Source organism: Molossus molossus, unplaced genomic scaffold (assembly GCF_014108415.1).
Source record: "Molossus molossus isolate mMolMol1 unplaced genomic scaffold, mMolMol1.p scaffold_m16_p_1, whole genome shotgun sequence".
NCBI lineage: Eukaryota > Metazoa > Chordata > Mammalia > Chiroptera > Molossidae > Molossus > Molossus molossus.
This window is the reverse complement of record NW_023425344.1, coordinates 1,884,368-1,905,367: the sequence shown is the minus strand read 5'-3', so window position 1 is coordinate 1,905,367 and position 21,000 is coordinate 1,884,368. Positions and strand designations below refer to the sequence as shown.

The 21,000-nt window shown below is 45.5% G+C and overlaps 1 protein-coding gene across 2 annotated transcripts in view; it reads right to left on the bottom strand.

The window, feature by feature from the left end:
* The window catches only part of HTT (huntingtin), a 149,610-nt gene that overhangs the window by 85,563 nt on the left and 43,047 nt on the right, over positions 1-21,000 (bottom strand). Inside the window, exons 7-18 of one of the 2 annotated variants that reach the window (XM_036274985.1) lie at positions 16,754-16,895; positions 15,623-15,801; positions 12,811-13,015; positions 11,617-11,664; positions 8,942-9,022; positions 7,322-7,683; positions 4,311-4,434; positions 3,944-4,062; positions 2,541-2,652; positions 2,167-2,304; positions 1,131-1,289; positions 942-1,039 (exon numbers count right to left, since the gene is read on the bottom strand). In XM_036274985.1, coding sequence (XP_036130878.1) covers positions 942-1,039; positions 1,131-1,289; positions 2,167-2,304; positions 2,541-2,652; positions 3,944-4,062; positions 4,311-4,434; positions 7,322-7,683; positions 8,942-9,022; positions 11,617-11,664; positions 12,811-13,015; positions 15,623-15,801; positions 16,754-16,895 — 1,767 coding nt within the window. Of the gene's footprint in view, positions 1-941; positions 1,040-1,130; positions 1,290-2,166; positions 2,305-2,540; positions 2,653-3,943; positions 4,063-4,310; positions 4,435-6,714; positions 6,821-7,321; positions 7,684-8,941; positions 9,023-11,616; positions 11,665-12,810; positions 13,016-15,622; positions 15,802-16,753; positions 16,896-21,000 lie in introns of those variants that run through there. The other variant, XM_036274991.1, reaches the window with a different exon arrangement.

Below are 21,000 nucleotides of genomic sequence, written 5' to 3'. Positions count from 1 at the left end.
GAGAGAGAAACATCGACGTGAAAGGGACACATCAAGTGGTTGCGACCTGCCTGACCCAACCAGGTCTGGGGGCAAACTGCAGCCGAGGTACGTGCCTTTAGTGGGAACCGAACCCCCGTCTCTCTGAACCGCAGGCCAAGGCTCTAACCGTTGAGCCAAACCGGCCAGGGCCCAGGTATGAGCCCTTGACCAGGAACTGACCAGAGAACCTTCGGTGTGCAGGATGATGCTCTAACCACTGAAGCACACGGAGCCGGGCTTGTTTTGGTTTTTACTGGTTAAGTTTTCCTGCAGATGACTGGCTAGTGTGACTTATGAACCAGGTGGTATATAAAGGCTGGACATGTACCATGCAAAGGACGGAAGCCATGCAACTGACACAGACGTGACTAATGACCTTTAGGCCTCACTCTAACTCTCAGCATTCTACGGCCTCATGAAGTTGTTTTTAATTCAACGGGTTTGACACTCAATGTTAGCAAGGTCTATATCTAAACACATTCCTTAGGCAAAGGTATATTTCAAACAAATATTTTGAGAATCAAAACTTAAACAAGCCTGGCTGGTATGGTTCAGTGGTTGAGCATCCACCCGTGCACCAAGCGGTCACCGGTTCCATTCCTGGTCAGGACACATGCCCAGGTTGTAGGCCTCATCCCCAGTGGGGGGCATGCAAGAGGCAGCCAATCGATGTTCTCTCTCATTGATGTTTCTATCTCTCTCTCCCTCTCCCTTCCTCTTTCTATACAAAGAACAATCAGTAAAGAAAAAAAATTATTAAAAAAAAACTAAACAAACGTCTATTAAACTTTATCAGCAATGGTTTCTTTCTAAAGCTAAGTGGTGGCTACATAGACATTTACTATTGTTTATAACTGTAGAATGTCTGGACATATTTAATATTTTAATTATGATAATGGTAAAGTCTCCACAAGGCTCACCCGCACAGCTGAACACGCCAATTTGCACGTAACAGACGATTCATCCTTCAACGTTTTTTGCAGCAAAGGAACGCAGTCCGCCAGAGAAAATGTGTTTCCTGACCAGAACAGCAAGCGACAAATGCCTTCATGTAAACTTGAACTTGGCAATGACACCCAGAAAGGGAAACCTCAGAAACCGGCCATTACCTGTCCGAGCTCGAACAGAGCCCATCCAGTGCCCCACCTGGAAGCGAGACCTGCTGAGGATGGAGCAGATGAGCGTCCCGCAGAGAATGGCTGTGGCTCCCCGCACCTGTGGGTCTCCGTGACGGATGTAGTTCAAGACGTCTGAGACATACTGCTCCTCTGCATGGAGAAATTGCCCAGCCATTATGAAAGCAAAATTCCAATTTTTTACTTCAAAAAAAGATTAGAAAAACTCAAACTAGTCTACAGTTACCTCACATAAATTCAAAAGCACAAGTATGCCCCTCACCCAGAGAGAGAGAGGGAAGGAGAGAGAACTTCAAAGTGCAGTTCTTGCCACCACTTACTCTGCAACGAGATCCGTCCCAGAAATGTGCTGTCGGGACCACTGTTGCCTCGGCTGCGCTCAGTGCCCATGTGCCTGCGTGTGAACGTCTGGCCTGACTCAGTGGAACTGTGGTATCAATTTTTTTTTATGTACAAATTTGAGCTTTTGGTAAAAATCCAATATGCGGTCAACTAAATATTATATTCCCAGAATTCTACTGTTTTGTTGTGTATATTCCAACTAAGCATTGAATGAACAGGAAGTCCAAAAGGTACAACACTGGTTATCTGTGTGTTTCATGGAGAGCTACCACACAGTTCAAATGCCCCATTAACTCAGGAAACTTACTATTCTGAAACTGAAACACCAAGAGGGTTTGAAATAGTTTTTTTTTTTAATTCTCACCCGAGGATATTTTTCTGTTTATCATCAGATGGAGGGAGAGGAAGGGAGAGGGAGGGACAAAGAGAGGGACAGAGAGAGAGAGAAACATCAATGTGGGAGAGACACATCAACTGGTTGCCTCCCACATGACCTGACCAGGACTGGGACAAATCGCAACCGAGGTACGTGCCCTTGACCAAAATTGAACCCAAGACTCTTTGGTCTGCGGGACGACGCTCTAACTGCTGAGCCAAACCAGCCGGGGCAAACTAGTTTTCAAAATAATGATAGCACACAGGAATGAGATGGGAACTCTGAACGTACCAGGGTATTCCGTGGGGTCGAGAGGAACTTTGTACAGCTTGCTGAAGAAAGACTCAGGATGAAGGGCCACAGCAGCTCCCACACAGCTGAGCGCCAGTGCCTTCACGCTGACCCGCACATCCCGGTCCAGAACCAGCGCTGTGAAGAAACCACCTGGGTCACCTTGGGCTTCCGAGCAGCAAACATATGTCTCCCAGAGACACAGAACCAGACTCACCAGAGAACTGCCCCATCCTCCCCTCTTCTCCCGCCAGGCAGTGAAATCCTACCCTCACACTCACCCAGACCCGCTCCCTCGGCTACAACAACTAGGCACAGGTGGCTCTGAAACCTAGTGATTCCCTTCAACTCTGCGCCTGCCCTTCCATACGTACCATTTTTCCCCCCCGTTAGCAAAAATGAAGCAGATAAAAGGCGGACACAATGGACAAGGGGAGCAGAATCATCGTCGTTAGACTGTCCGATGTCACCTTTGATCCGGCAAGGCTAGAACAGAGAAACTACACTTGTTTGTCTGATCATCAAAGAACTGACACATCCATCCATCAGTTCGCTCAACAAATAGTCCCCGAGCAACAATCAGGCCAGGTGCTGGGGATACAGAGATGCCTGCCTCTTTGCCCATGTACACACCTGACCTCACAGACGGTGGGGCAGAATCAGACTGGTGAGAGGCAGTTACGAAAGTCTCATGGGCTGCAGCAGGGATGGGCTCAGCACGCAGGGGAGGTGCTGGGAAGTGTATCAAAGCTGTCCTCTACAGGACGAGGAGCCAGGGCCTGGGGAAGCCCAGGGCCAAGAGGGAGGAGGCCTGGTGCTCAGGGCAGAAAGAAAGGACCAAAGTTGCAACAGGGACTGAGCACCTCTGCGCTAAGTACAAAATACTATTTCATGCCCTCGAGGAATTCAAAATTAACTGGAAGGACAAGCAGTTCCTCAAAAAATTAAATATAGAATGACCATATGACCCAGTCATTCCACAACAGGGTATTAAAATCAGAGTCTCGAAGAGATATTTGTAAACCCACATTCATAGCCGCATTATTCACAAAAGCCAAAAGGTGAAAGTAATCCAATTGTTCATTAGTGGATGGAGAGAAAAACAAAATGCAGTAACATATATAATGAAATATTATTCAGTTTTCACAAGGAAGGACATTCTGACACTTGCTACAACATGGATGAACCTTGAGAACACTGTGCTCAGTGAAATAAGTGAACCACACAAAAAGACAAATACTGCATGATTCAACCTATACGAGGCCCCTCGAGGAGTCAAATCCAGAGGCAGGAAGGAGAACGGAGGTGGCCAGGGGCTGAGGAGGGAGTGGGGAGCTGCTTTAAACGGGGACGTGGTTTCAGTTTGGGAAGATGGGGAAGCTCTAGAGATGGCTATGGTGATGGCAACAATGTGAATACACTTAATGCCACTGAACGGGCAATTGTTGTGTATTTTACCACAACAAACAAATAAATCCATTCAATGGGACAGAAATGAGACATGCTGTAAGGCCATGCAGACCATCAAATGGACAGTGAAAGAAACAGGTGGAGCAGCCGGGTGTTCTGAAGGGAGGCAGGGCCTCAGGCCGTTCTCGAGGACTGGGTGGCGCCTGGAGGCAGGAAAGAGCAGGCCTGGGGAAAGTCAGCACCCACAGGACACAGCTGAGCAAAGCCCTGCACAGGAACCCAGAAGCATGGGAGACAGACAGCCCCGGCGTGACTTCAAATACTCTTGAGCCCAGGAAGCCGCATATCTCCAGCCTACATCTCTCACCTTGTTTTCCTGATCTCCTGGGTCAGCAGCTTCTTCTCTTGACATAAACTTATCCACACTGCTGTCAGAGGGCTGCCTGCTGTGGCCCATGCTTTTCAATAATTGTACTTGCTGAAGGGCTTCCAGAACAGAGAAATCAGAATTAAGTGACAAATTTCCCATTAAAATGCAAATACACACATTTACACCAAGTCAACATGAAAGGAGGAGACAGATGGAGAAAAGGAGCAATCATTCCTCAATGGGTCCTCCTCACAGACAACTCAGAAAACAGGATACCAGGAGATTTCTTCCTGAAAGCTAAGATAAAACTGCGGTGTTGGGTTGAAGGAGCCATTCCAAAGCACATGGGCCAAAGCTGACATACCCACTGAAGCAGCTGTGAACTCATCGGTGTCCTCATCGGGCAGGAGGCCCGGGGGCTCTTCCTCCTCATCCTGCGGTGGGCTGAGCTGCATCCCAGAACACTGGCCTTCGGTGCCATCCAACACCTGAGCAAGTCAAAGGGGCTATGAGGGCTCTGGAGGGTAATCCTCGAAGGACAAGCCCTCAGGCAGAGGGCAAAGGGGAAACAATGAATGTGATGGGCCACGTCTTACATACCAACACAGAGACCATTCCCCAAATGCACATAGACACGTGCATGAATCATCAACAGCTGACTGATCATGTTACTACTGCATTATAAAAAGCTTTAACTGTAAAAATTCCAAAAATTTCCCAATCTGGAAATTTCTCTTTTGGATATATATTTTAAAAATCCAAACAAAATCTTTGTCTTCACAAGTGAGTTTTACAGTAAGTCAAAAATGAGGAATAACCTTTCAGACAGAAACCTAAGAGCACACAGGTCATCTCCTGAGGGCCAGGGCTACATCAGCCAAGGGCTAGGCACAGCACTTCATGTGTGTAGCCATGAACTGTATCTCAGCTCCATATTGCAAAAATTCTCACATCTACTTGAAATCCCATTTAACTGACCAAAAGAAGTGAATGGTGAGCCCTCAATATGTCAGTAAACTATTTCTGAAATAAAATAAACTCACTTTTTTTTTTTTTTTTTAAGATTTTTATCCTCACCCCAGGACATTTTTCCATTTGTTGTTCAGATAGAGTGGGAGGGAGGGAGAGAGAGAAATATTGATGTGAAAGGGGCACATCGAGTAGCTGCCACCCACACGACCCAACCAGGGCCGGAGATAAACTGCAACCAAGGTACATGCCCTTAGCAGGAACCAAACCCCCAAACCCGGGTCTCTCTGGACTGCAGGCAAATGCTCTAACCACTAAGCCAAACCAGCCAGGGCTAAACTCATTCTTAAAAAATCATTCAAAAATCCTTCAAATTAGATTTTTAAAAATCAAACTATATGATCACAAACAACCAGAAAAAAAATGATCTCCTCCATTCCCAATCTTCCAGATTAGTTTACACCCCCCTCAAAAAAAGAGAGAAAAGTTCCACCACAATAAAAAAAAACATGTTCTGAATGCGTTAGCGCACACCAAGCAGGGTGAACAGCACTTCCTGAGCATCACCTGCCCTAATCGTGGCAAGTCTCACAGCACAAGCACAATAACCACCCTCGTATGGTTAACAAAGCTGGGGCAAGAAGGACGAACATGGTCTAGTTCCAGGCTCCACAGCCAAATGGCAGAGCCCCATTCTCATCCTGGCGGGCTCCCTGGTGCCAAGACCCTGGGCCCCCACACTGAGCTTTTCATGAGGAAACTCCCTGCCCCCTTGAATTTGCTTATTTTTCATTATGGCACTTACAGTCATCTATGTATTTACGTACTTGTTGATTGTTTATTGGCTTACTTCCCACCCTACACACACGTGCACATTGTAGAATGGGTAGGCAAACCTGGACCATCACCTGTTTTTGTTATTTTATCCTCACCCAAAAACATTTTCCCATTTTTTGTTCAGATAGAGTGGGAGGGAGAGAAAGAGAGAAACATCGACGTGAAAGAGAAACATCGACGTGAAAGGGACACATCGAGTGGCTGCCACCCGCAAGACCCAACCAGGGCCGGGGACAAACTGCAACTGAGGTACGTGCCCTTACCGGCAACTGAACCCGGGTCTCTCTGGACCACAGGCCGACGTTCTAACCACTGAGCCAAACCGGCCAGGGCCCACCACCTGTTTTTATAAATAAAGTTTTACTGGAATATATTCATACTCATTTGTTTGCACAATGTCTTCAGCTGGTTTCACAAAACAACAGTGCAATGAGTTGCACGGTTCACAAAGCCAAAGACGGTCCCTCTCTGCCCACCACAGAAAGTATGATGACTTGTACTCGAGAATACCAGCTTCGTATAAGCAGTTTTGTATGCTGTGTTCTCTACTTCAGCCCCACCTTATAGGACACTTCCTGGAACATAACAGGTGGTCGATACATTTGTTCAGCAAATAATTAATGGTAAGATACAGGAGGAAGCACCACATCAATGGGAAGAACTACTGAATGTGAGAAATACCAAGGGAAGGTGTTTAGTTCCCCACGGGCCAGAGAGGTCAGCACAGGCCCACTCCCAGCACCGTTACACAGCCAGCATGTTAGCCACTACCAAGAGAGCGAATTTTCACATTTCCAATGTCTTTCTTCCTCCTTTTAACAGTTACGTCTGGAAACCACCTACTACAAAGAGAGATATCCCACAAAGCTGTGCAATAAACAACAAACCCCTGTGCACACTTCAAAGTCCTAAACCCAGCGCCCTCCCCCATTCCCACACAAGTGCTGGTAGAACTTGCTCACCCTTTCCTTGCGTAAAATCAATGTCCACTGCCCTGGCCGGTGTATCTCAGTGGTTAGAGCATCAGTCTGCACACCAAAAGGTCACAGGTTCGACTCCCAGTCAAGGACATGTACCTGGGTTGCAGGTTAGATCTCCAGCCTGGTCAGGGCATGTGCGGGAGGCACCAATCAATGTGTCTCTCTCACATCGATGTTTCTCTTTCTCTTTCTCCCCCACTTCCTCCCTCCCCTCTACTCTTTCTAAAAATCATTGAGAAAAAATATCCTTGAGTGAGGATTAACAAAAAAAAAAGAAAATCACTGCCCACTGTGCGCACAGATCTGTTAATAATAAATAGGTTCCTTAAAAATTTTTTTAAATAATGATTTTTACCTCTGCCCAACTCAATTTTAGCAGAGTCCATATCATCAACTAATTAATTTCTGACTTTGATGTTTGACACAAAAGATACTAGTGAAGGTCTCAGAAGGGGTCAAGCTCTCCATTCATGAACTGAGCTGGTGCCCTCTAACCTGCTGTCAGGGGATCACATGAGCAGAGGGTTCAGGTCTGGAACTTCAGGGAAGATCCCTCTGCAGAAACCAGGGCACCCCCTCACCCACTTACAATTTCAGAACTGTCTGAAGGGGTCACAGCTGAATCTGGCCCTTCGGTGGTGGTCTGAGAGCTGTCACTGATGGGTGAGGAGGCCTGGGTCCCATCATTCAGGTCCGTGGCAGGGTCAGAGGGGACAGCGCTGATCTGGCTGGAGCTGTGGCTTAAGATATCCTCCTCATCCCCATCGGTGGCAGTGCTCGTCAGGTCGCAACCGGTCAGATCCCCCGAGTCCGGCTGCAGGGTGTGCTGTGACCGGGGCTGCTCCGTGATGATGTCGTGACCCGTGGAGTCAGCAGCAGAGCTGGCAGAACCAGGAGTGGAGACCCCGGAAGAAGCAGCCAGCTCCCCACAGATCTCGCCCTTGACTGAGGCTGAAGACAAAGAAATATGCATTCCTCAAAGGGCCAGGAAAAACATTCAATAGGGTATTTGCAAAATACCCTAAGTTCACTGGTACTGTCTAAACTGCAAAAATCCTAAAATACAGTGAAAATATGAACTACTATATTTCAAAAGCAAGACAATAGTGCATCCTTGAAACATGAGCAAGACTGCCTGCCACTGTATTCCTCCCCTTTCACCGTACACTACACTGCATGCATGGCAGCAGCAGACGCCTGTAATGTGCTGTCAGTGCTCCTGAATGGTGTTCACTGCAACCCTGAGCATCAGCCAGTCCAAGGTCTTTTGCAGCTGCTGCAGCCTTTGATCGGAGCTGCACAGAAAGACCTCCGGCTCTCAGGAAGTTCAAGGCAGCTGGCACAGCCGGGGCACAAAGCCATGCTCACAAATGCCTGGTGCTCTGGGCAAGCAGTGCTAAGAGAAGTTAATGGTAAATTCACCATTGCTTTGAGGTAGCTTTCCTCTTCCCAGTCCCTGATCAAGATCCCTAAGGTGCTCATTATAAATGTGCACCACACTTTTGTTTCATCTGTCAATTCCCAAAGAAAACGACAGCCGTCCAAACAGACCACTACAGAAAGATCTATACCAAGCTGTTAGCACCGGTCACTCATGGAAGCCACGGAGTCAGACAACACTTGAGCGTTACTATTATGGCTATAATTTTGTTGTTTTAACTTTTATTTTTTTAACTAAAATATCAATTTCTATTTTGTAAAATAAGTGAATAAATAATCACCCCTGGGATTATTCAGATTTCCTTCCCAAATAACAGTTATCTAAAAATACTCTTTCAAATAGGACCAAACAAATCTCGTTTAATCCAATCATTGTCTTAGTCAATACCCAGTCTTTATAAGGTGAATAAAGAATCTTATTAGATAACTATCTGTAAACAAATGTAGAATTCTTCCAGGTTAAATTATCCACAGATAATTTTTTATCCCATTTTCCCTCACAACTCATACAATTCACTTTTACCCACCATTCCTTCCTCAAAAAGATGTATGCTCAAGTAGTATAAACCTAATTTTAAAACAGCCTAAACCAAGGAAAAGAGCAAACATCTGATGTAAGAACACACACATGTCACAGTCAACATTATAAAAGAAATCTCCACCACGAGTAAGCTGGCTTCGTGCTGCACAGGAGCAGGTGCAGGGAGGTGCAGGAGCTGGGCCAGCGGACAGGGGAAGGTGGACCCCAGCACCACTCCCTGACAGCTACCTGCAAAGGCTGGGCTGCTGCCCTCCGACCTTGACTCAGAGTCATCCTCCAAGGCTGATGCTTCTCCAAAGAGCACTTTCCCTAGGAAATGACGCAAGAGTTCTTTTAAGCTTGCTGAAAGGAAGGACTCTGAAGGTCAAATAAATGCACAGCCTGCGTGCACAATCATCAGCATATTCAACCTCTTACATCGTTTATAATTATATGTATTCTTATGCCGCTGGAGTGCTAAACACAAAGAACGCAGAGATGTTGTAGAGTATTATTAAAATCAATAAACCTATAAGGGAAAAAGTTAAAAGCAATGATTCTCAAATGGTACTGCAAAGTATTTTAATAAGTAATAAATATTTATTGCCTTAGATTACTATTAGTGTTAAATAATTTATATTACTATTTAATCTTAAATATGGTAAGTTATAGCTAGAACCAATTCTTTTAGCCCTTTGGACATTCATGTCATATCTTCAATAGTATATCAGAATTTATATATATAAAACTTTTATACCTAAAGGTCACTTTTATTTTATTACCTTTTAATTTACTAGGTTCTAATGTTAATCAGAACTCAAGCAGTGTACAATCCAGGAGGTCTAAATAATATTCATCTTTTGCAAAGTTTGAAAAATACATGTTACAATATATGGTTTCCAGACTATATTAATAAAAAAAAAAGAAAACAAAAGTCTTAACATGATTTAACTGGACTCATTAAATCTTACGGTTACATTACATAGAAATGTCATTAAATGATAGTAACAAAATAATTATTGGCAACTTCTAATTTCTAATTTCACTGATCTTCAAAGAACAGATCATAGCTGTGACAACTTCCAAAAATTTATACTGACGTGACATTAAACGCAAAGAAAAACAACAAAGGAAGCCCAAAATGTAGATGAAACTGACATAGCAACTAAACTTTATCTGCTAAATAACGGGGTCCTTAATTCCAGAACAAGCAATTTACCTCGAGAAAGCCAGTACAATTGTGCCCTCTGAGCTCAGGTGTTCACGAAAGCAGTCTGCCCTGCAGTCAGCAGTTTGTGAATGTTCCCAGGAGCCCTCCCCAGGGCAGCAACACCTGCTGCTGCCAGGCCACACACACCCAGCCTCACTTGATCCTACATCCAAAACAACTCTACTTTAATCTCTCTTATATATTAGCAGGTTTCACTTGAAAAAAAAAGAATTTTGAGGCTGTAACAAAAATGTTTGAAACTACAGCTCTGAATGAAAAAAAAAAACAAAGAACGCTAGAAAAATAAAAAAGAAATTGAGGGCATATCCCATGTCCTGGCCAGAAGAAAACAAAACAACTCATCTCAGTCATGGGACTCCGGCACCTTTCCATCATCACTGGGAAGTGCAGCGAAAAGACAGACAAGGTAGCAAGCATAAGAGTAACTTACTAAATCTCCAGATTCAAGACTAGAGAGACTTAACTTTTCCTAGAAAGCTGGATTTCAAGCAATCTCAGTGTTTCATCAATATCTTAAAGTTGATCAAATATCCCATGCTATCGTGGCCCAGTTATAGCTTCTAAGTTCTGGGAAATGTTTACTTAACTTAGTCAAGGCTACAGTATTATTCCTGCTAAGATCGCATTGAATACTGCCAATAATACTAGGCATCAGGCTCTCAAATAAACACTCAACTCATAACATAAAAAAAGATTAGTATGCCCTGGTCAGTTTGGCTCAGCAGTTAGAGCGTCGGCCCAAACCCGAAAGATCACAGTTTTAATTCCCAGTCAAGGGCATGTACCTCGGTTGCAGGTTTGATCCACGGCCCTGTCCAGGGTCATGCAGGAGGCAACCAATCGATGTGTCTCTTGGACATTGATGTTTCTATCTCCCCCTCCTTACCTCCCTCCCTCCCTTTCATGCTATCTAAGATCAATGGAAAAATATCCTTGGGTGAGGATTAACAAAATATATATATTAGTATGTTGTATGTTAACTACACCTCAATTTAAAAAAAGAATTAGTCTTTTAAGATTTCAAAATAAAAAATGACAGCAATTACTTCCTTTGGAAATCTAGACTGAACAAGAAAATAACTGGTGTTGCAAAGTGATTATATGTACCAAAACTAACAGATTTTATCAGAAACACTTTCATCTAATAAAAATAACCAATGTATCACAACACTTTGGCCTATACAAAGGCAAATATGGCTGAAAAACGATAACCAGGCCCAAATTAACTAAATTATTAACCAAACGTTATTCCTGACTAATATTAAACAAAATTGGGAAGATGATAAGTCACCTTTGTAAAACATAACACACTCCCTAAAGCAGGAGTAGGCAAAGTATGCCCCCCCTCTGTAATCAAGTCCGACTGGAACGCAGCCACACCTGTTAGCTTAGTACTGCCCAGGACAGAGGTAACAGTTGCAAAGGAGACAGCAAGGCCCACAGAGCTAAAGTATGTACCACCTGGATCTTTACAGAAAGTCTGCTGACCCCTGATCTAAAACATTACAAATTTATGGCAAAGCAATTCTGATACACAGGCAATTTGCAAAAGCTACCCTCCTAGGCCTATTGGAGTCCAGCAGCATGCATACATACAATCGCTCTGTGGGAAGAGGGACAGGCACAGTCGATGGCATTATGGAAAGACAGAGAAATCAGCAAGATTCAAGACTATGATTTCTGAAATAATCACCTTTTTGTTTTCTTGAAAGGACAGGGCTGCATGAAGAACCCCCTCCAGCTGTAAATCACAAAAAATGACAGATGAAAGTAAGGTAGCAAGCTGCTAAAATTCAGAAGGAATTAAAAAATCTTCAAAAAGCTGATTCAACTTTAAAACTAGAGAATACATGAGCATATTTACAAAAGGCAGTGCCACACTTTAATGTTGACAGGATGAAAGTTAAATTACCACTTGAATATACATATAGTTTTGACTTAAAATGTCAAAAGAGCTCATATAGAGCATATTTAAAAAGTCAAAAACATCAGAAATATCAGATTATTTGGTCAACTAATAATCAAATATAAATTTTCATTAGAAACAACCATGGGAAACAAGTACTTCAGCAATTACTTGTAAGGCACATATTCCACAGAGAAAAGGCTCTTCAGTGCACAGGACAGGGAACAGGCACATGCACACTTTTAGCTCCTGGTCCGGGCAGACACTCATGTTAAAAAAGGGAGCAGTTAGACAAGTTAACCAAAGTCTCTGTGGTCTGTGGATGCTGACTCAAGGCCCTGCCACACACACGCAGCACTAAGTGGACTGCACACTGCAAGGAGGGGGAGAGGCCAGGAATTATGCAAGCCTCCTCTGTGCCAGACTCGGCTCTAGAGACTGAGATTCAGGGCTCCCCAACTGTTTTGCTCCCTAGGGGCATCTCCATGTCAGACAGGGCCCACTGTCTGCAGAAAAGCCAGTGATCAGTGTAAAGCAGCATCAAGGGTGTGCTCAGGGCCCACTCCCCAGAGCACAGTGGGGGAAAAGGGACAGCAGTTGAGGAGGGACCAAAAAAGCAGGAACAGGAGGGCTTTTCTAAAGTCAGTGAGGACAGCAAATATAGACCCAGAAGGCAGACAGAAACGAAAATTCCTAGAAGTCTTGAAGATCCCATCTCTGGCAAAGATGATGACAGGTCCCTGGAAATACGCTCCCTAATATTTTCACTTCAAGACAGATGAAATGCCACATGGGGAGGTAGGTGAGCCAGAGAGAGTGACCCCATTTTGCACCTCACCTTTCCACACATTAGTTCTTCAGATTATAGAGTTGCGATGACACCTCACCGTAGATTTGGTGAGGATCTGAGATGTCACTGGCTCAGCCCAGAACTCACCAGCATGAGATGGCAGTACCACAGGCCTCGTGCTAAGAACTCACCTATCAGCTCCACAATGCTCCCGCTGCGACTTCGGCCATCCGGCTCCAGGCTGGGAGTGCTGAGCTGCGCCAGGCCACCCGGCGTGGTGAGGGCCCGCAGGAGCTCAGGGGGTGGGGTCCTGAGGAGCTGCTGCAGGAGCTCCAGGGCCCCGGTCACCACATTGTGGTCTGGGTGCTGCGCGTAGTGCAAGGTCAGTTCGTACACCTGGAGACAGAAAACAAGTGCTGCTCGTCATGGCTTTCAAATGAGTACGAGGTGTCACTTTTTGTTTCTGATCATCTTCTGTTGACGAACTCTGTGCCTTAATTTCTGCCCCTAAAAATTTCTGTCACTTCCACCAGTGTGATCATTGGCTTCCACATGGTTTTCTAAATTCCCATATTTGTAACTGTTATATCAATTCCTTAAAAGTAAGTAGTGCATGTCCTCAAAAGCAGAGGCTACAGAAAACCTCCACCCCGAGACTGCTGACTGACTAGCGAAGTAGAGGAGAGCTCAGCCGACACCAAGTGCAAGGACAGTGATGCACACTTGGTACGCAACAACCTCGGTCATGAGCCACCGAGAAAGAGCTCCCAAAACTTGTAAAGGCATTATGTCAACTTTGTTCAATGCTTTTAATACTAGATCATGTTATATTCACATAATGAATTTATTCTTTATTACAGTTGCCAGATAAAATACAGAACACCCAGTTAAATTCAAATTTCAGACAAGCAACCAATAATTTTCTAGTGTAATTATGTTATTTCAGGCACACTTACATCACAAAATTATTCACAATTTATCTGAAGTTTAAAATTAACTGGTACTCTATATTTTTATTTGTTGAACAGCCTTACCTTTAACATCATAAAAGTAGTACATATGTTTAAAAAAAGACAGACTGTTCCGGTCAAGATGTCAGCATAGGTAAACACGGTACTCGCCTGGTCCCAAAACCACATTAAAATTACAACTAAACTATAGAACAATGATCAATAAGAACCACCTAAAATTGAGCTGAATGGAAGTCCTACAACTACAAAATTAAAGAAGAAGCCACATCAAGACTGGCCACAACTGGAAACAGATTTGAAGACTGAGAATGAATGAAGACAGACTTAGCAGGAAGACCTTTGAAAGGAGAAAGATGCCTTATCTCATCTTAGAAATGAGACCCAACAAATCGTTAGTCTTAAAAAGAGTTCCTTAACCTCCAAGGTGAAAACCTGCAGTTGAAAACAACAGATCATGAAAAGGAGCAAGCTCTTTAAGAACTTGGCAACACACTTAGCCAATCAAACTTAAAGTAGAAGATATAAAGAAGCCCACATAACACTGCAGGAACTGGTTTGATTGAGACAAAGAAGTGACACATTGTAAGCTTTCTGAAAAGGCATTCTCACTCTCTAAGAGAAAGCACCACTGTAGAAACTGGGGGGAAATTTTCTGTAATGCTTGTTCTGACAATAAACTGCCTCTGCCTTCCTCACCAAAGCCAGTGTGGATTTGTGATTCCTGTCACACACTGCTGATTGGTCATGTGATTTGCCATAAGATTCCAGACCTAAATCCTCATTGTATGAAATTATATATCATGAATGTTATATATGAACAAGTGCACAACATATTCAGACAGTCCTCTGTAAGCAGCTTTCAAGCCCTATTGGTACCAGTTTTATCTTTCACATCTTCCATTCATGGGAATTAAAAAGTTGTATAATTTGCACCCTGGCCAGTTTGGCCCAGCAGTTAGAGCGTTGGCCCGCAGACCAAAGAGTCGCAGGTTCAACTCCGATCAAGGGCACATACCTTGGTTGTGGTTCATCCCCGGCCCTGGTCCAGGTTGTGCAGGAGGCAACCAGTCAATGTGTCCCTCTCACATCAATGTTTCCCTCTCTCTCTCCCCCCCTCTCCCTCCTTTCCTCCCACTCTATCTAAAGATATATAGAAAAATATTCTCAGGTAAGGATTTTTTTTTAAGTTGTATTATTTGGGGGGGGGGGGCGGAGTACAGAAGGGTATAAAATAAAAAACCTCAGAGACAGTGACTGTTAATCACTTATTTTTAGTTCTTCTAGTGGGAACCTCCATCACTCTAGGTCACAGGTCTGCAAACTGCAGTCCACAGGCAACTTGGGCCGCCACCTGCTCTGCACATAGTTTTAGTGGAACGCACCATGTCTGCAGCCTGCCTGCAGCTGCCTTCCTGCTCTGGCCGTCCAGGTGAACAGCTGGCCTGTTACAGAGAAAGCATGTGGGCCCTGTGCTAGGTAATCAGCATTTCTGAAGCCATCGACTGTGAACAAACTACTACATAAAATGACGACTCGGCAGCCCACACTGCTCCTACCTCATTTGCCCTCCTGAATGCTGTCAGCAACATCATTACTTCAGATTATTAGGATTCACAATATGTAACTATTTAAATCATATGTGCCTTGCCTAGAAGTTCAATCTAAAAAGCAAATTAATAACATAGCAGTATGTATCTTACTATGTATACAAACACAGGACTGAGAGGGAGCTCAATAGATGTTCACAGAACAGATAAACACGTTTCATGGACCTTGGCTATAGAAGCAGGGTAACGGGCTCAGTGCCAGTGAGAGGTCTGCAGGGCTTAGGTACTGCTCTGGTAACCTGATGAGAGATTCCCTACATCACCCTCTGGGTCACATGACTAGGGGTCGTGACCTAGGACCTGAACAGGTGGTCCAGCTCCAGAGCCCATGTATTTAACCCTCGGTTCTGCCATCCCCTTCCCAATGAGCTCTCTGGATGTCAGTCACATCTGTGTCTGCACTAGAGTGAACCAGAAGCTCCTACCTGCACCAGCTGCTCTGTCGAGGGGGAGATTTCCATTTCTTTCCGTGTCACCCCAAAGCTGCCTTTCAGGCTGGTGTCCTTGACCTGCTGCTGCAGCAATGGCACCAAGTACCGCAGTGCGAGCAGCACTCCAAGAATCAGGAGGGAGGGGTGCTCATCCTCGACAGGAACCAGCAAACCTGAAAAGGCAGCACAGGTGCTTTACATCTGGTTCGCTGCTGTGAGACTTAGGACTCGACATGTTAGAAAGACGTCCTTCCCCTGGCCAGTTTGCTCAGTGGCTAGAGCGTCAGCCCTCAGACCAAAGAGTCGCAGGTTCAATTCTCAGTCAAGGGCACGTACCTCAGTTTCAGGTTCATTCCGCGGTCCTGCTTGGGGTCGTGTGGGAGGCAACCAATCAATGTTGCTCTCACATCGATGTTTCTCTCCCTACCTCCCTCCCTCCCTCTCCCCCCAACCCTTACTAATCTCTCTAAAAATCAATGAAAAAATATCCTCAGGTGAGGATTAACAACAACAAAAAATATACAAATGTATCTCATCATGGGGCTGCGATCCAGGAGGAGATTTGAAGGATGACCTTACATCTTTAGCTTAGCAAAGCCTTTACATTGAGTTTGCTGCTTTGGCAGTCAGGTGTCCTGTCCTGACAGATGTCCTGTCCTGACAGATGTCCACATGCCACCTGCAGCATTGGCTAGTGTTGATTTCCACAGTTACCCCATGCACAGGAGTAAGTGTCAGCAGACCTACACCGAGCACAGAACTACAGGGCCCTGGGGCTCAGCTTCCAGCGTCAGGGACTCCCTACACTCGGAGCCACAGGGTAGGCTGAGAAGTTTGCCTGCATAAAGGACCAGGATCAGGAAGGAAGGTGGGTGGCACACCAGCCAGCAACCCCTGCCTTGCTGACTGTCCTTGGGCACAGCTGCGCCCACACTTCTGCACAGGAGAGCAGCCTTTCCCAACCCTCACATGGACCCAACACAGGCTCACAGCAGCCCCAATCTAACTTACACTTCCCGAGGGTCTGGTGCACAGGCCATGGGACAGCCTGATTTCAAAGGTCTGACTCCAGCAAAGGCGGGAGACTCTACCCCACTAGGGAAACCCCAGACGAACACGACTTACCTAAGAGCACATTCAGCAGCCAGCTGTAAAAGTGCTGTGTCCTCCGGGAGTGCTGACAGATGCTCACCGCAGAGCTGGCCGCCGTCCGCCGAGCCGTCGGGGAGCTTGACTTCAGGTTCGCTATGAAAGCCTTCAACAGAACCTGTGGAAACAAAACCCCACACAGAGAGAAGAGGAAGGTCCTGTGAGGCTTGCCATGTACTGCATAAAACTTCATTTGTTCCAAATCCTTGCAGAGTATAAATCATCAACAATTTGAGCCTTTCCCAAACTGAACAGAAGCACCCAAATCTGGGTTATTCCGGAGTAGTTGGCACATACGTAGTCCACGCCCTGCCTTATAAAGTACAAGCAGAGCCTTGCAAAGTAGAAGCCTTAGCTTTGGAGAAGCTGTATCCACAGTATTTGAGGACAGAGTCAGGAAATGACACCATGTAAAATAAATGCAGTAAAAAAATGGACAAATATTGAGGTCAAAAATAAAAGAGCGCTAGCCAGCTACAGTGACGTCTGGCCTAAGAGACGGTTTATACAAGTGCTGCCTGTGAAGGTCACTAAGAGGCGTCCTCTGGCCCTGGCTGGTTCGGCTCAGCGGTTAGAGCATCAGCCTGAGGTCCAGAGAGACCCGAGTTCAATTCCCACTAAGGGCGTGTACCTCGGTGGCAGTTTGGCCCCGGCCCTGGTTGGTCCTGCAGGTGGCAGCCACTCGGTATGTGCCTTTCACGTCAATGGTTCTCTCTCTCTGCCTCCCACTCTATCTGTACAAAAAATGGAAAAATGGCCCTGGCTGGTTTTGCTCAGCGGTTAGAGTGTCCGCCTGCGGTCCAGAGAGGCCCGGGTTCGGTTCCCGCTAAAGGCATGTACCTCGCCCTGGCCAGTTTGGCTCAGCAGTTGAGCGTTGGCCTGCGGACGAGAGTGTCCCGGGTTCGGTTCCTGCTAGGGGCACAAAAACAAAACAAAACAAAAAAACAAACATTTTGCCCTGGCCAGTTTGGCTCAGCGGTTAGAGCGTCTGCCTGAGGTCCGGAGAGACCCGGGTTCGGTTCCCGCTAAGGGCACATACTTCGGTTGCAGTTTGTCCCCGGCCCTGGTTGGTCGTGCGGGTGGCAGCCGCTCGATGTGTCCCTTCACATCGATGTTTCTCTCTCTCTCTCCCTTCCTCTCTCTCCCTCCCACTCTATCTGTACAAAAAATGGAAAAATATCCTCGGGTGAGGAAAAAAAAAAAATAGGCATGTACCTCGGTTGCAGTTTGTCCCCGGCTCTGGTTGGTCGTGCGGGTGGCAGCCACTCAATGTGTCCCTTTCACATCGATGTTTCCCTCTATCTCTCTCTTCCTCTCTCTCCCTCCCACTCTGTCTATACAAAAAATGGAAAAATGTCCTCAGATGAGGATCAAAAAATGGAAAAATGTCCTTGAGGATAAAAAACAAAAAAAGAGACATCCTCTGGAGACCATACAACCTAACTGAACTGTGACAGCATACTACTCACACCATTCTAAGAAATCAGGGACCAAGAGTGTCACTGGACTTCCAGAATGACCCAGACAAGATTCTACCCATGATTCTGACCACGGCCACTGAGGCCTGAAGGAACACACAAGAACGAAAGGGGTGACCACCTAGCTGCATGCATCTGCAGCTGATATCACCTAAGAATATCCATTTCTTATGATTCTAAACTATGCTCTGAAAAATGCACGGTCCCAGTTACTGTCAGTGTGACCGAGCAGTGCTGGCCAAGTCGGGGATGCCATCAGAGCCCCACCACTGGGGGTATGACCCTAGCAAACAAGCATCAAATGAAAAGACTGGTATGTGGCTTACAAATTGGTTTCTCCTGAAGGTGGAGTTACGATCCCCTGATTCTCAGAGGTATACCAACTCTTGGTGAACTTGCAGATTAGATTCCTAGAACCAGAAGGTGAAGGGCTACACCCCTGGCCACGGAATGGCCCCAGTGGTTGTGGCCTCCAGTTCCTCCCAGAGATACTACCCAGTCAACTTAACTGACAAATGTTCTGAGTTCCAAGAAAAGATACGGGTGCCCTGGCCAATCAAGGTTATGCATCTAGTTTGCAGGTTCAATTCCCCAGGCAGGTCAGGGTCATGTAGGAGGCCACCAACTGATGTGTCTCTCACATCAATGTTTCTCTCTCTCCCTCCCTCCCTCCCTTCCACTCTATCTAAAAATCAATGTAAAAATACCCTTGGATGAGGATTAACAAAAAAAAAAGAGAGAGAGAGAGAAAGAAAAGATATTGCCATCTTAGAGAACTCCTTTCAAAGAAAATATTCATGAATACATAACTAAAATAGGACATTAAGACATAAACATGGGGAAAGTGAAGCATTATTATGAAACATCAGCCCACAGTGAACCCAAATAGTTGGGAATGATAAATAATGAAGCTGAATCTGAGAGTTTGAGGGGGCCTTCTCAGGTCCAAATCCCCCAATGCCTAAAATACTTCACAGAGGCAACAGCAGGAGGTACAAAGACCAAACAAGGTTGTAAGCCTTGAAGGACAAACGTGTATATCCAGGCACTGGGCACCCAAAAGGAGAGCAGTAAAGAAAAGCCCTGAGGTACAACTGTGCAATAGACTGAAAGGACATTGTGACCAGACTGGAGCATGACACCAGGGAAGTCTGCATGGAAGACGCTAGTTGGAAACGATCCAATGAAGTATCTGCCTGTGGAAACCACTGAGACACATTCTAGAAAGCTGCTAGAAGGTGCGAGAAGAACAAAAGGCCAAAGAGTAATAAGCAAATAAAAAAAGAGGCGGTTATTAACTCCAGAAAAACAAAAAAGTTATACAAAGAAATATAATCATAGCACAGAACACAACTAGCTGTGACTATTTACTGAGGCATAACAACATACAAACTGATACAACTATATCAAAAAGATGGGAGAAGACTGGACTTAATTCACCTCTTCCATAATAAAGAAAAGAAACCTAAAACTAGGCATACAGCATGTTATTTAAAAATATGGAAGGAAATACTAACACAGGACTGACCCACAAAAGCAAGAGGTTAAGAATCTGTAATCCTGACTTCCGGGCAAGTTGGTGGCATAGGTAAAGGCGGTATCGCGTCCTCCCACAACCACATCAAAGTTACAACTAAACTACAGAACAACCATCATTCAGAACTGCCTGAAATCAAGCTGAGTGGAAGTCCTACAACTACAAAATTAAAGAAGCAGCCGCATCAAGACTGGTAGGAGGGGCAGAGGCAGACAGGCTGGTCCCACACCCACATGTGGTGAATACAAATCAGGAGGACACCTCAGCTGGGAAGGTCCTCTCTGAGGACTGAGGGGTTCCCATCCACACCAGGCACCCTGCTCAGGGTTCCAGTGCCAGGGAGAGAAGTCCCCATCACTTCTGGCTGGAAAACCAGTGGGAACTGAGGCTCAGGGAGGCTGAGGCCGCTGAAGTCCCAGGCAGCTCCTCTTGAAGGGCCCGTGCACAGGCTTATCGGACCCTCTCCCTCTCAGCTTGGAGGGGAGGCAGCTGGAGGGGCACCAGAGACATTCAGGGAAGAACTGAGCTATTTGGCACTCAACTGAGGACTGGAGAGAGGGCTTTCTGACAGATGTGCTGTCAGAAGCCTTTGTTCCTTTGGTGAGCCCTTCCCTGGGGAGGCAGACAGCCCCCATATCTGGGACTCCAGCAACCTGGTTCACACTGGTTGCCCCACCCTGGTGATTCCCAGAGGCGCCGCCACACCCAGCGTTCAGACCCACCCAAGTTGTTTCCAGTTGCTTTACCATAGGATTGGCCTGTCTTGGATCCTGCTTCAGGTTTTCCTAAATTCTTTCAAACAAGCAGCATCTGGTCGCAGCTAGCCCCATACCTCTCGTTAAGTAATACATAGAAACAAACACAGGGAGGCAGCCAAAATGAGGAGACAAAGAAACAGGTCTCAAATGAAAGAAAAGAACAAAACCCCAGGAAAGGAACTAAGTGAAATGGAGGTAAGCAACCTACCGAATGCTGAGTTCAAAACACTGCTTATCAGGATGCTCAATGGACTTAGTGAGAACCTCAGCGAACTTAGTGAGGACCTCGAGAGCATAAAATCAGACCAGTCAGAAATGAAGGAGGCACTAACTGAAACAAAGAATTTACACAGATTCAATAGTACAGTAGGTAAAGCCAAGAAGCAAACCATCGATTTAGAATATAAGGAAGCAAAAAACACCCAATCAGAACAGCAAAAAAAAAAAACA